Here is a 15,481-nt window from a genome sequence, read left to right as displayed (position 1 = left end):
CCTAGTAGTATAGCCTTTACGGCATGCGTTACCATAGAGTTTCTCACTGTAATATATGGTAATATAGTGAGGAACTCTATGTGCTTTACAATCTGCATTTTAAAATCTAGAGGATGCTATAGTGCTCTGTGATGCTACCTTATGGAGCGTGGATTTGGAGTGGTTTACTACACTAAATTGCAAGAAAAATACTGTGGCGATTGATCGTATTAGAAAAGATGTTCGATCTGTGATTGAGATCATCTTAGTTGGCAAATTTTGATGTTAAGGAGCGTTGCATAATTGAGAGTATTACGTTAACACACCAAAGATACTGTGAGAAACAGGCAATTTCGGTTTCGGGGATGCTCGCTTTCACGCTTCCCTTGCCCTTCCCTATTTATCCCCAGGAAGCATTCCAACCAATGAGAGCGCTCGTTTTTGGGGCACTGAACACGGTACTGAATGTAGACGGCAACCGAGCAGCTTCTGTGCGTCCTGCCGTAAATGCATCTCGCTCCTAAAAGGCTGTAACCGAACGTAATATTTCGCTGACCTGTTTACACAGGTTTCTTTGTTCCTACATTTGTTGCACCCTGGGCGTGATATGTTATCCATGTTATTTCTCGATCGGCGAAGAACGTTATGAACGGAAGTCTACCGCATGGTCAAAAGATTTTGAAAGAGATCGGTAGCTCGGCGAATGCAACCAACGAAGGTCAGTCAGCATAGTCACCTTTTTTATACCTTTTTCATTTTATACGCTGCACGCGTACGTTGGGCCCATTTAAAGGCAGCATTCATTCGTTTCAGATATCCATTTGTACGCTGAGCACCTAGGAATCGTTCTTCCCGATGAGCAAAATTTGCTTTGGATTGCTCAGGCCGGTCTTGAGGTGTCGCTGCCGCCACCGTGGTGTCCCGTGTAAGTTTATTTTGTGCACGCGATACTGGTAATCATCTTAAAAGTTACCTTCAGCAAATACTTAACTACACAGAAGCCATCGGTGCGTCCGAACTAAGGGCCCTAAGTGCCGACAGACATATCATTGGGCTGCACTGAGTAATGCATCCATTTTTCTGCGGTCTTATTGTATAAGTTTTATTGCATTAAAGAATGTTACCATGAGGAAATATGTGTTCCAACTAACAGTTAATTCATGCATTCATAGCCCCCCTTTTCTTTTAAATATGTAAGGACTTTATTTCATTTACACATTCTTTTTATTTGTTGGCTTTAATAATCCACACATTGGCCTCTCATGTGCTAGAACTTTAGAACTAACACTGTGGATATTAGGGGCAGTTTGCATATCTTATACACAAATTTTTTGCACAAGCACCTTAATTTTTGTGCTGCAGGGAAGATTCTCAGGGAAGGATTTACTATTACAATTCGGTTACGAAAGAGACCAAATGGGAGCATCCCTTGGATTCTTACTACAAAGCTGTGGTCAAGAAGGAGAGACTCAAGGCAAGTGCACGAGCCACTACTGCAGAGTCAAATGTAGAAGACAGCGGTGCTTCACTGGTAAGTATTGCATAGCATCTTCCAACATGCAGTAACACAAGAAAAGCATGCATGTTTTCTTGGCATGCTGATGCATTCATCCACCAGTACACAATTGAAGTCACTGCTGTGGGCATGTAACCAAGTACGCTGCTTTGCTTAATTTCCTCAAACATTATGTCCAATGTTTTTCAGATGTCGTCTCTAGACGACATTCCACCCTTGTCTTCATTTGCAAGAGCTTCAGTACGTAGCCAATTTTTTACCATATTTGATCACAATTAATTTGGCTGTAATTTGCACTTGGTAAGCAGCCAATTCTCTTTCCAGGATGCCGATCAAACTGTTGTTCCCTTCTCACGTCTCAAGAAAGTGAAAAAGGGGTTCCTGTCCAAGTCTTGTCCAACCAACCTTCACATGCTAGCAGTGAATTCAGGACCTTTAGTAAAGGTGGGCAAGTAAATGTCTTATAATGTTACTAGTTTAACGAGACCATTCCTTTCAGTCTGACCTATTCCACCATCATCATCCACTTCCATGATTCCCCACTTATAGCAGTAACATAGGCAGGTAATGCTACACAAGTGAATTAAGAACAATGGAATGGAACTGAAATTGTCACATTGTTCTAGCATATATATGTGTACACAAGCAGAGGGTTTTCAACAGAGTTGCCTGGTAAATGCTTGTTATCCAGACAATTATTTATGCTCAATAGATATGTCCATGGAACATAATGTTCTAAATATTACACAATCCAATAGATATCTAGATTTGTCTGAACAACATTACAAATACATACAATGGATAATCTAAATCTCATCCAAATGATGTTGCTGTAATATTGCAAGAAAATCACTGCTGGACCTAAGTGAGCTCAAATATATGCTTAACTACTTTAGGCATGCAGAGGTCCATAGAACAACTAGGAAATCGTTCCAAGTGCTCAGGGCCTTTTTCATAGTGTTTTCTATAATGAACATTACGTTCGCAGCACACGCTCTGTGTCTGATGCAATGGGTGAAACGCCCACCCTGCAAGAACAGATACATTGTGTGCGCACGTATGTGCACATGCACACACATGAGCAAGTGCAGTCTGCTCCATCTTCCGGGCCTTTCACCGGGCACAAGTGGCATATATTGAATTAAGTTTTAAAAGTAAATCGTATCGGAAAATACGTAAAGTAGGTGTTCACATATGGGCTCCAGCTATACCAGTGTAAAATTATAATTGGAACAAATGAGAGGACAACTATATTCATGTGTGGACCAAAAAAGTCTCTATGTCAAGTTGTTACAACATACATTAGATGCCATCTGATAAAATCTATAGACTGTCTCTTTCTTAAGTCAAAGCAATGTACTCTAGACAACCTCGATATTTCTGGCAATAAAATCACATGCCTGTGACGTCTAGCAGATGTCGGTCTTCGACTTACACATTAAGACCCAATTCGTACGTCCCAGAGACATTTTTGGTTTACTAGATAGGTGTCTTTAGTGCGCGCATTCTTCCTAGCCAAGGTAATTTGCAGCAATTCTCTGTCACGTTCATATATCATGTGTACGACATGTCTGGCACTTTATGCATTAAGGTTATTGATACCTTGCAGACACCATATGTTACACTGATGAAATGGTCGAGCAATAAATCTATTGTGTACCATATACTAAATTGGTGTGTAGCTGCACCTCAATTTTCCTCATAATTTGGTCCTAAGTGTTGGGTCGGTGCAGCTATTGCACAAATACAAACATCCTTCTTTTTTATTTTCTTTTAATCAGGTGGTAGAATTCCCATCACAAAGGCGGAGCTGCTTCTCTTTACAAAATTCAGGGGCTGTATTCTGAAACGTTCGCCTTCCGCGATAGCCACGTTCAATAAATCAAGTGGCTGCTTACCCGTGGAGCCAGCGTACACTACCAACACACGCTCTTGAATGCTTCACATCACATGAGAGAGCGCACCGTGCGAGTGCAGAGGGGTTCGGGTGTGTTGTTTTCGAGTGTAGTGCAGTACGGGTTCTGCACACTGACTTCAGTTGGCTACGGCCGCTTTAAGTAATATAAATTGAAAAAGGAAGTGTGAAATGTTTTATTTCAAATGAATCAACCAATATCGCCGTGCACCCTTTCTGAATCGCTTGCTGTTACTTCCGGTGTTCCTCAAGGTAGTGTGTTAGGACCTTTGCTGTTTTTAATATATATAAATGATTTAATAAATGTCATTCCACAATCAGTGTCAACAAGATTGTTCACAGATGACTGCGTTATATATAAAGAAATAGCATCAATAGCAGACCATCAATTGCTCCAAGAATCTTTGCTCAATATATGTCACTGGTGTGAAGAATGGAGTATGGATTTAAACATTGATAAGGCCGTGCTTCTCCAAGTTAGGCGAAAATAAAAATGTTAGTTGTTACTAATATTGCCTCCACAACAGTCACATTAGCGAAGTCTCACAACATAAATATCTAGGAATAACTCTTAACAACCGATTAACCTGGGGCACTCATATCTCCGAGATCTGTTCAACTGCATTCTCGAAGCTCTGTTTCGTGAGACAAAAATGAAAGAATACTCCCAGCCATATTAAGCTCTTGGCTTATAAAACTTGGCGCTGTTTATTTTCCGGTTTTGCTAAAACAGCCAATCCTCAAGTGCTATTGGTGGAGGCGTGGCCAAGGCGATAGTTTCGCGGAAGGTGAACGTTTCAGAATACGGGTCCAGCTACTATATAGACACATAAATTCTGAGATATATATTGATACACCTACAATAACACAAAAACACACAGAAATCCATTCATGTCAGGATGCACTGTGTCATGTCTTAGTCCGTCTACCATTGGTCTCTTTTCAGAGTACCTGTGTCTGGCCACTTACTCAGATATGTTCATGTGCTTGCTTGGTGGATGTGCTGAACTGTGTTTGATTCTATAACAGGCTTTCTTTGTGCAGCAAACAGACACCGACTCAGAGTCTCACACTGCCACTCTTCGCAATCAAGATGAACATGCTATTGTGCGGGATCTGCTCACCCAGAAGCAGGCGCTCGAGTTTGAGTTGGAGCGACTGAAGCGAGAGGTCCACAAGTACCAGCGAATCAGAGACCAGCTGAAAGCATCTGCCAAGCAAGAGTTAATCCAACTTGGAACCACTTCACTAGCTCAGAGAGCGCGAAACCACAAGCACACTATTGCAGACGAGAAGCAAGGCCAGAATTTCCAAGATAAAGGACCTGCGCTGCCAGGGTGAGGATTCGGTCCTGAAATGTCATGCAGAAGTGTGCAAGTCAGTAAGCAATTGAAAGGTGACACCAGTGGCTGTGCTGCTGCATAGTTTTAAGCCTAACAGAGTATCGACACGTTTTTGAACTTGTTGTAAAAGTTACCACAGGCTTTCCACACACTAAAAGATAACATTTAGTAGGTGTGAAGATTGGGAAACACTTATGAGATATTTTAATTTGATACTAAATTTAGTTTCGAAACGCCGCACCTTACGTCATCAACATTATCGTGACGTTATGGAACAGTGCAAAATTTGCTGATGTCATGAAGCAATAAGGGCAGGGTGTAACATTGCTTGCAAGAAAATAAAGAATAGTGTTGCATATATTTCTTCTTGCTGTACATGTATGTGGTAGCTGCAGCGATAGCAGAAATGGAGCAAGCCAATGTGCAGTCGACCACAAAAGTTTATTAACCACTGGATCTTAGAAAAACCTGAACATGTGCGCAGCCTCACAGTGCAGCCTGGAATTCGCATTTCCAGCCTCTGCTTGCATATGCAAACAAAATTGTAATGTACGGTTTTAGTGGCTACTGTTACATGCTGCTAGGAAATTCAATGTTTTCAGGGAACCCACAGTCTGTAAACATTTGCGGTTGACTGTATTTTTTCACTGTTCGAGTAGTTTCCATTCTTCCCAATGTTAATTGAGTGAGGACCCTGGCCAGGTGCCATGAGCACCTTTAGTTCTGTACCTTTCGGTGTTTCTGTGATGCAGGGAAAGCAAGAATCGTAAATAAATTAGATTAAATTAAATTGCATTCTTCTCTATTCTTTTACATTGTACTTCTTTGTTATACATCACCTTGTAGTCACAGTGAAAAAATAGAAGTGCTGCCAGAAGTGTGTGTTCAGGTGTCAACAGACTGCGCTCTACAATTACTGTGGTCAGCAGCAATTTTCCTTCCCCTCCTTTTCATTCATTCATCGATCTATTTATTTAAATAAACAATCAATTACTACTACTGCTACTGGTAGGTGTGAGTTAAGAACCTAATTTTATTGAGTAATCTTGTTCCCAGAAAGGCAAGTACAATACTCAAATCACAATGACAGAGAAAAGTGTGGTTGTTGATTGTCAATTCTGATTTCAAGTTTGTCTGCTATTTATTATACATGTATTATCATACATTCCAGAGTAACCACTGGAGCTCACGTACATTTGAGAATCTACAACACTCTTCGTGATGCGTGTTCGATCTGATTAGACTTGTTTCTTTTGCTACAGAACTGGCAACAATGTTTGCAAAATTTTGGATGCAGTAATTGTCATGCACCATGCAATAACTCATAACAGTGATGATCCAGCGAAAACGGACACTGGCAAAAAGTAAAACAACAACACGTGGCACTGTCTTAGCAACATATATGTTGTTGTTGTAGTTGCTTCTGACTGTACTTTCCTTTGTTGCTGAGCATATTTGGGGCTTGCATATTGTGCAGAAAAAAAGCTCTCTTCAGTAATGTCTTGTGAAAAGATGTAGAAATAGTAATAAGTAAATTAACGAGCACTCGCCTGTCCTTAGGCAAAAGGTGTCATTTGGTTCAATAACAAATTTTGTGCCTTGCACACAGTGACACTTCTGGAACACAGACCAAAGGTGAGAGCAGCAAGCCCACCAAGGGGGCAGCCACTGGCAGTCTATCTGGCCGCTCCTCGTTGGGTCACAAGGATCTTCTCCGGCTCAGTCAACGCCTTGCTCACCTGCGTCATCGACATCTGCAGCTGTCCCTACGTGCTGCTCAACAAGTTGCTGAGGATGCTCTTGCCAGGTTACACCTTAGCTCGATTTACTTGAAACAAGAAGGTTGCCTCATAATGCCATCTACTGGCTGAATCAACTGGGGGCAACACCTTTGTGTGTTTTGAGATTACAGATGAGTTTTAGTGAACATGCCTAGAGAAAAGATGCTATGTCTTCTTTTTTATTTCGCTCTTTTTGTTTGTTTTTATTGAACAAGGCTTTAACAAAGGAACCAGAATGTCCATTATTAAAGTCTTAATAATGGGAGCTGTACTATTCCAGCAATGAAATGGACAGATAAAAAACAACCACACTCCTCCTTTATTTTGGTTCAAGTGAACAAACTATGCACTGAAATAACAGACGCCAAAAAGAGAGCAAAAGTCACTGTACAAAGTGATTCTGTAGTCGATGGTTTGACAAAATACTGTGTGATCAAGGTGAAGCATCATCTCGGAACATGCCAGTGACCACTGTCAAAACAAATATACATTAAAGTTTGGGGATCTGCATAGATGCTGTTACATCTCAACACAACCAAGGGCATTAATTAAACGTTTGTCATGAGGCAACCCCAAGCATCAGCGCCTACACTCAACACGTCGTTGTCAACACAGTCAACACGTCGTTGACACTGACTGCTGAGGGGTCCACCAAAAACCCCATACCACTACCTGACAGCCTGAACTAATGATTAAAAGGCCAACGTCAAATGCTATCAAAGAACAGTGCCGGCCTTAGATTTCCATAGTGCTTTCATGTCACATATTCCATACCACCAGGAGGTAGGAGGGCTGTTAAGGTAGGAGTGCTACGAAGGTAGGAGTGCTGCCGAACGATGTGATATCCTGGCCGGGGTATTGCAACTGATTCGACAATTGTGATTGGCCGTGATACAGTAATCAGATTCCCTAGTCGAGTCGCCTAGGGAAGACAAGGGGATTAAAAGCAGAGACCTTTCATGCAGTGGAGCTGACATATCCTGATGTGAACTCACACATTTAACATGTTCCTGCATGGAGTGGGCTACCATAACTAGAGCCGTGTAACTATTGTCAAATAAACCCTTTTTCCTTCATTCCTACTACCGGACGTATTCGTTGATGGGCTTGGTGGATTTCTTGCCCTAACGCCCCCTTGAGCCGCAACAGTACCTTGTTCACTATGACTCGGTCATTACTTGGTTCACTAATTTGTCAATTCAGTTATTAGGACGATTGTTCCAGAGCTGGAAAACAGGTTGATCAAGTTGCCTTATGTTCTGTTTAGCACATGCATTGGGGCTAGAATGATCAAGGAATTATACGAGTGTTTTGCTAGGTTGCCGTGCTACGGCACCACGCGAAAGTTATTCAGGCGTGAAACTCACCGGCTACAACTCATAAATTAGAATGAATGCCGTAAAATAAATAATGAAAAAGTTACTTGATGCGACAAGAAAATCTGACAATTGTCTGCTAAAGCCTAAGCATTCTTTGCCACCAGAAATGCCATGGGTAGACGCAAATAAGCTAGGAAAAGCAAGTAAGCAAAACTAAGCAAAAATAAGTCATAGCCGAGCCAAACAATGCTTACGCATTGGAAGACAATTCTCAGAAATTTGTTCCTTTATTCAAGGATGCCTCTACTTTTATAGTACTTATCAAGGCATGGGTGTGTGCTTGCACTGATAACAGATATCACAAGTGAGAGCAATCTCAAAAAAAGAAGAAATGAGACACTAATTGTCTAACATAAGGATGAACCAGTCCAAGTCTGCCGGCACTAAATGGTCTGAAGATATTGTCACTCCTGAAGCATCAATGTACTATTTCATTCGATGGTGGTCAGCAGTCTGTTACCTAATGAGTATAATACATGTTTTGTAATGTGCTTTGTTTTCTCTTATGTGTGTGCAGCTATGTCGTGCCCCATACTTCTGGCTCCGAGATCACCAGCAAGGACTTGGTAGTGTCATCCATAAAGGTGCGTTTTGTCCATGCCTTGATGGGACTAGTGAAGAAACTGATGCGCAGCATGCTGCTGTTACTGCACCTTTTTCTGTGCTTCTTCGTGCACATAAAGGCTGATCACTTATAAAGCCACTAAGACAAACACTAAGAGGTCAGAAACGGCAATCCGCCAGGCACACTTGAGATGCACACATGACCTCAAGCCAGAACAAAAGTGAGGGATTTATTTATTGGTTATGGTGTAGTCATCTATCAGCAGTATGCCATGGTGAGCTTCAGTAATTTCTTAGTAAGTCGATTGTTACATTTAGCACTGCTGCAAAAAAATGGGCAGCAGCCACGATACTGCATGCAAGGAAAACCCAGATGGCTGTTCACTATGTTGTTCACTTTATGCCAGTGCTTCCGCTACATTTATTTCACTTTGAAGATACCATTGGGTCATTAAATGCTGTCAGTCACCGTTAGCATTTCATAAGTTTATCCACCATATCCTTGTTGTTGTTGTAGGCTTCATCAAGCTGTTCATGTGCTTTTGGTCCATGCCCTGGACATGTTTGTTTATATGAATGCCTTTGCCAAATGAACTTCGTGGCTTTATTCCCAGCAGCTGGTACCGTCCTCATCATCCAGCCTAGTTCCTCATCGGACAGCAAGAGCACTGACCGATATTCCTCACGCAGAAATGGAAGCAGTTCATGGCAGTCCTCCAGTGCATTGTAAGCATTAGGTTTACATTCCAGCATGCCTTCATTGCACTCCTCCTGCAATTTTATTATGCACAGCAGAGCTGGTGCAGCTGTTGCAAGAGCAGTACATTGCTGAAAGTTTGATAGTTTTGATTCTTGGGCACACATACCTGAAACTTATGCAGCAGGACAGTTCCAGAGTAAATTAGAAGCATTCTAAATAGTTCATCAGCATCAGTGTAATTTATGTCCATTACAGAATGGATGAATGCCTCTCCCAGTAATTTCTGATTGTCCCTGTCCTTCATCAGATTACTACATCCTACTGCCTGCATATTTCAGTTTCATCACGCCACCTAATCCTTGGTCATCTTTGACTACGTTTCCCTTCCTTTGGCACCCAATCTTTTAGACTGATAGGCCACCGGTTACCTATTCTAAGTATTATATGGCCTGCCCAGCCCCCTTTTTTTTTCATCTTAATATCAAATAGAATAAAATCTAAATAGTAGTTCTAGACATTTGACCCGTTAAGTGCCAATGATGAGATAATTTGCCATCAAAACGAGTGCCCTCTGTTGCTGAACTTGTCGTGAATTTTTGACAATTTTTGCACATGCGTAAGTGTTCAGTTTCTTGTAATTTTGACAAAAAAATAATGCAGTGCCTCCTGCCTTTTTTCTTCACTTTTGCAAAATTTTTTCTGCTGTTTGTCCCGGCAGTTAAGGGGTTAAATCACATGCTTCAAGCTAGCCTTAGTTGGGTCATGGTGCGAGTGACAAGTTCGCATTGGTGCATACAGCTGCTACTGTCCAGCCATTTGGATAGTTCATGGAGGACGAGAAAACTGGGGACAGTCCCTGCCACCACTCTCTGCAATGCCGTGACAAGTTGCCTCTGCCTTTTGGGCAGCTTCTCACCATTCCCAGCCGGTGCCAAGAAAGGCACTGGATGCAGAGAGTGTTCTGAGTTCCTTGCGTAGAATGTCTTATTTACACTCACTAGCCTGCCATGCCAAATCGAAACATTTACATTGACCTTTGTACACCAATTGCCGTACAGTGATCACTGAGGGAGCTACAGCAAATGGTACTCCAGCTGCCATCTAGCCCTGACAACATCTGTTAGGGTTGCCGAAAGCAGCCATTCTCCCTCAGCAATAATGGCATCATTGTTATTTGCCCAGTAAATGACTCCTACAATACTGTTTGCAGTGCACTTGGGTTGTTAGGTCCTCTCCTCAATTTACCCTCATCCATGGGGTTGAACCACCATGTCCATGAACCCTTCTTTCTGCCTGTGCCCTGTGTGTCACAAATGCGGCTCTTCATCAAGAGTTTCTTGCACCTTCTCTCTCTCTTTCTTTGCAAGATTGGAAGACGTACATGTCCCAACAGCAAGATCTACGGCCTCCTCAGCAGTGGTCTCGAGCTGAGTGGACAACAAAGTTGTCACAGCTACGCTGGAGCCTCAAGGAATGCGAACTCCAACAGCTTCTTATCAAGTAGTCACTCCTTCGCTGCCAAGAGGAAGGCACATAGTTTCATATAATTATAACGTTACTAGTCATCACAAGAATCTCAGGTAATGGTGTTATTTGCAGCTGCTGAATATACAAAAACGAAATACGTCTTGTGAATATGTTAAATAGATGGAGTACCCAAAAGTGACTGGAATGTTTCCTGAAGTATGTGTGGATTTAAAAACTTTTTTTAAACTATTCTTTTTTAACTTGTATAAATGTGTTTTTACATAGTTAAATATACTGTTGCATATGAATTGTATTCTGTTCTAGCATAACTGTCATTAACTGATAGCGGCATTCTGTTTCACATTTACAATATCTATAAGTAATTTTCTTGTGCAACCAGTCCCCTATATTCCGACCTTGATGATATTTTAAATAAGTAAAATAAATAACTTATTAGACTTACTTATAGGCATTGCTAGTGCAAGGCATTATATGCATCCTGTTAAAAAGTGCCGTGTAGCTGCACATTGGATAGAACATTTGTTGTATATTTTGCGATGGTCGTTAATTTCATGTAATATTGTGAAGCAGAGAGTGCACATGAAATTCTGTTTTCCGGCATTGGTTTGACCATTATGCTCGCCCATTGTATTTATACAATATTCACTTACTGAACATTTGTATGGAGGTTTACATCTTGCCTATAAAGCTATATGGTAATATGAATTGACTGGTAGACTAGCTAATCTTAGATATATGTACATGCCAGAAAATTCCTTTCGTTGACTACGTAGCTATGGCAACTGCATAGTACGACACTCCTGATCGCTTATCAACAACAAATGTTATCATTGTTCTTTTTTAACTGGTTTGTTTGTTGCCCTCATTGAAGTGGGGAAAATGCTTGTGGTCTGCATCTTGCTAAAAGTGTCAACTTTACCGTTAGAAAATGCTGTTTATGTAGATTGTGTAAAAAAGCTGCTTCTCACGTACTATGTCTGTTCCTTACTGAAAGCTGTCACAGTATTGGTACAAGTTGCATATACTACATGTGGATGAAATACATTGCGACAAATAATCCATTCAAAGCACTCCACCACAGCACTCGGCACACAAAAGCCAAAAACAAGCACACCAGCCACACCTAATGGCCTGTTTGATGAGTACAATGTACTTCTGAGAATAAGTTGCAGTTACTTTTGGGTACCCCTCACATGTGCAAGCTACTTCACGGAATATTTACCTGAAATTAAATGCTCATCTTTATTGAGAAGGTAAATTGTGGTATTAGAAAGCAAATATCATGAAGAAAGGTCCTGCAGTCCGATTGTCACTGAGTGAGGCCTCATTGAGCATAAAGTGTTTTATATGTATACCTCCAGTGTAACATGTCCTACCCTTGGTGTTCACAGTCTGCATTAAACCCACAAAGTCATTTACACATCATAAAAATGGTTTGTGATTAGCCGGTAAATACCTTGACTGTCCTTTTGCTGGTTATTGTGGTCAACTCTATGTCAGCCATTTGCACATGTGTCCTAATGCAAATATGAATTCATAAAATTTGTTTGTCCATCTGCACAAGTGTCTAGAAAACAGCATCCACACCTGATAAATTGTATACAGGTGCCTGCTTCGAAAAGAGCTAGTAGAGCAGGTAAGAGACGTTACAGGTGAAGTGCTGGGCTATGAAATGAAAAATGGTAGGAGTAGCTTCTCTGTTGCTAAGCAACCAGAGACTATGTGCTATGACAGATAGCATTCATACCATGTAATGATGGCATGAAAAAAAAAAGAAACACTAAAGGGTCATTAATGAGCAACATTAAATTAGTTTTCGGCTGTTAAAGCTTTTCTTTCAAAACTATTTTAATCAGTTTTGCACTAGCTAGGCTGATTATTAATGGAGAAAATGTCAGAGACAAACATCCCTTTCTTGAATTTCATGCTGAAATGTCAGCGCCAGAATTGTAGTGTGACATCATGGATTTCAAAGTATTTTCTCGTATTTGGGCTGTTTTGAGTGCTGGAAAAGTTCCCAAAACTTGATAAGTTGTGTTTCTGGTTTTTTTAGCATGAATGTATTCCTTCTTTACCGATAAAACAATTAACTGTACCTGAGCAGATGCGATCAAAATCTACGACGGCGTGGCAAGCTGGTGCACGAACTTCACTGTGGCATCACCACTTGTCATTCGTTATTGCGTTGCTTCTTGCTAGCAAATCTTCCTTTCTTGGTAAATGTGGTCGTTTGCTATAGGAGGTTTCCATGTCGCACCCCGTAGTGACTGCCCCTTCAGAGTAACGGAAAATAATCTTGGAGGCCATGATTTTGCATAATGCAGGTGCCAGAATCCATGTCGTAGCTGTCACATTTTTGAACACCTATTGCAGAAGTATAACTTTCCAATACACCTTAACTTGAAAGTCCTCCTTAGTGTCCCTTTAATGTGAGTTTATTAGGCTGCAGGCCTAGCATCAGAAAGGTGCTTCTGTAAGTGCCAACAAGTGCCACCTGTGCACAGAGCTTTCCTCATTGTATGAACATCCCAAGTAAAGGTTGTTAACCTTTTTTTGTTAAGGACCTGCAGACATGATAACTAAAGACATGACATCTTGTAAGCAAGATTTGATATGTATAGCTGTAGAGGAGCTATTTCAAATGTGCAGCATGGGGGCTGCATGCAGCTCACAATGCCCTGGTCTCCAAATGTGGCCACAGCAAAGCCCATGGAGAGTCATTTGCATATGCAGTAATTTGCATATACAGTCCCATACCTGGGTGATAGGCTGCAATGATTGCTTTTATTTCTCATTCTTCTTGCCCTTCTGCATTGACTCACATGAAGCCACGACCTCACAGTTGATTGGGTTGGCTACCTTGCGGGATGTATAAGAAGTGAATAGAATGAAAAAAGGAATCTATCCCATTCGTGGAATAAAAAAAAAAACACAGAGGGAAGGGGTGAGGGGGGAAATTTCGACTAATGCATCAACTTGGGAGGTGGGAGGGGCTGATTCTCCTCAATCCTCAACCCCCCCCCCCCCTCCCGCTCAGCACTTCCTTTTAATCATGCATTTGTGGTACTAGGTTTTTGGTACTGATAAGTTGCGATAATTCTTTTTTCCTTCTTTAACCCTTTATTGGTGAGTGTTGCATACAGGCAACATATACCAGAAAAAAAATATTATTTCTTCTTGTAGCGTTTTCGTATTTGAGTATTAGGTTCTGGCTAAATGTCTTCGGCCTACACTTAATGACAGGTTGCAAGCATCATTTGTTGGTTTAGAGCAGGAATGCAAAGGACATGGAAGAAGATCAGCATGAGGCACGCTTTCTTTTGAAAGCACTGTCATCAAAGGAGACAGACCGATGCAATATCTCCGGCTGCAGCGGCGTCACACACATGCTGTAAAGAAAAGGAAATGTGCAGCCATGGTTCACATATGACAAGGGCTGTCTAGAAATTCCAAACAAAGCCACAGGTGGCTTGGGGTGAAGCGTACTTTGTTTTCTGCCTGGTGTTTCCCACCTATTGGTAAAATAGCTTCCCCGAAATATTTTTTTCTCATTGATTATGCTTATTCTCTGTGTGTTTTGCAAATGTAGACAGAATTTTTCTTTTTCAGGAATTTGTTTGTGCCATCATTCAAGGGTTAATATCACTGCATTTAGTTTATCTAGTCTCTAGACAGTATGCTTACAAAACATGGAATACATCTGAGAGTGCAGCAGTCACTCCGAGCATGTTGGTTTGATATACTCGCCACTCATATGTGGCACGTCACATCATTTCCCTACCGTTTTAAAGATTTTCCATGTAACATTGCCGATTTTTGCTCACGTTTATGGCTCATGTTTACTTTATTTTTTTATTTTTCACAAACACATGGACGTGTGCAACACCTCCCCCAAGTTACCATAGCATCTTTGCTTAAACCAAGTGGTTCTCTAGAATCCACAATGTAGAGGAAGTCTTAGGAAAACAGTAGTTGGCATCTGCCTTACAGTGGCATGGAGCTACAAAGTAAAGCCATGCAGTTTCTTCAGAAAGCTTCGTGATTGAATAAAAGTTTATCCTAGTTCAAGGATGGTACTTGGCACCACTGCTTTTTTTTGAAGAGTTATTTAGTTGAATTAATTCATCCATGCATCCATGCTCAGGGCCATATAAAATTATAGAAGAATGGTCATGCAGAAGAATGCGAGCACAGAAGCAGGACAAATTGAACGTTGTTAGTGTCAAAAAGCAATTATTGATAGTTATACAAACTCAGCTAGGGCTTCATGAAACAAGTTTGTCTTTAGAGATGGCTGCAATGTGGTTAGGAATGTGGTTCTACCACTGGGACATGCACAATACTGAAGATCAGCCAAATCAGTGACTTCCGATGCCTAGATACCCAGTGAATCCATTTATCATAGCACACATGCCAGTCTTATGCAGGGCATGTGGAAGTGTGCCGAATTTGTGCCAGTCTTGTAGACATGTTGTTCAGCATCGCAGCTGTCTTTGCTTTATTGGAACAAAGGTATTATCAATCTCAGCTCGTCACGTATGTTTTAGAAAGCTCAAAATTGCTTAGCACATTCATCTGGTCACTATTTTTCGTCCAGAAAGGAAAAAAATTTGGTGCTAAAATTTTATGCAAGTTCTTGCTTGTGTCGCTTGCCAAGTTTTATCCTTTTCTTAAACATCGACCACATAGTTTGCGTTCTATTCTCCAGCCCCTCTAGTTGCAACGAGGTTATGTTATAGTGATTTACAATTACATTATTAATACATGTCGTAATTTATGATGACAGAGAAATAATCATGTAGGTTGGAATGTCATA

The 15,481-nt window shown here is 41.1% G+C and overlaps 1 protein-coding gene across 3 annotated transcripts; it reads left to right on the top strand.

Annotated features, from left to right (window-relative positions):
- The first annotated feature begins 11 nt into the window (after positions 1 to 11).
- On the top strand, positions 12 to 13,679 carry Cep164 (centrosomal protein 164). 3 transcript variants are annotated; one of them, XM_075688749.1, is made up of 10 exons: positions 12 to 697; positions 793 to 904; positions 1,342 to 1,510; positions 1,685 to 1,735; positions 1,820 to 1,939; positions 4,440 to 4,747; positions 6,363 to 6,560; positions 8,431 to 8,497; positions 9,092 to 9,203; positions 10,545 to 13,679. In XM_075688749.1, the coding sequence occupies exons 1-10, from the start codon at positions 625 to 627 to the stop codon at positions 10,679 to 10,681; spliced, it is 1,347 nt and encodes a 448-aa protein (XP_075544864.1). In that variant the 5' UTR covers positions 12 to 624; the 3' UTR covers positions 10,682 to 13,679. The 3 variants fall into 3 exon arrangements, with proteins under 3 accessions (XP_075544864.1, XP_075544866.1, XP_075544865.1); XM_075688751.1 differs by having other exon boundaries at positions 14 to 697; positions 4,455 to 4,747; XM_075688750.1 differs by having other exon boundaries at positions 14 to 697; positions 9,095 to 9,203.
- The last annotated feature ends 1,802 nt before the right edge of the window (positions 13,680 to 15,481 follow it).

Source organism: Dermacentor variabilis, chromosome 4 (genome assembly GCF_050947875.1).
Source record: "Dermacentor variabilis isolate Ectoservices chromosome 4, ASM5094787v1, whole genome shotgun sequence".
Lineage (NCBI taxonomy): Eukaryota > Metazoa > Arthropoda > Arachnida > Ixodida > Ixodidae > Dermacentor > Dermacentor variabilis.
This window is presented reverse-complemented; position numbering and strand designations above follow the sequence as displayed.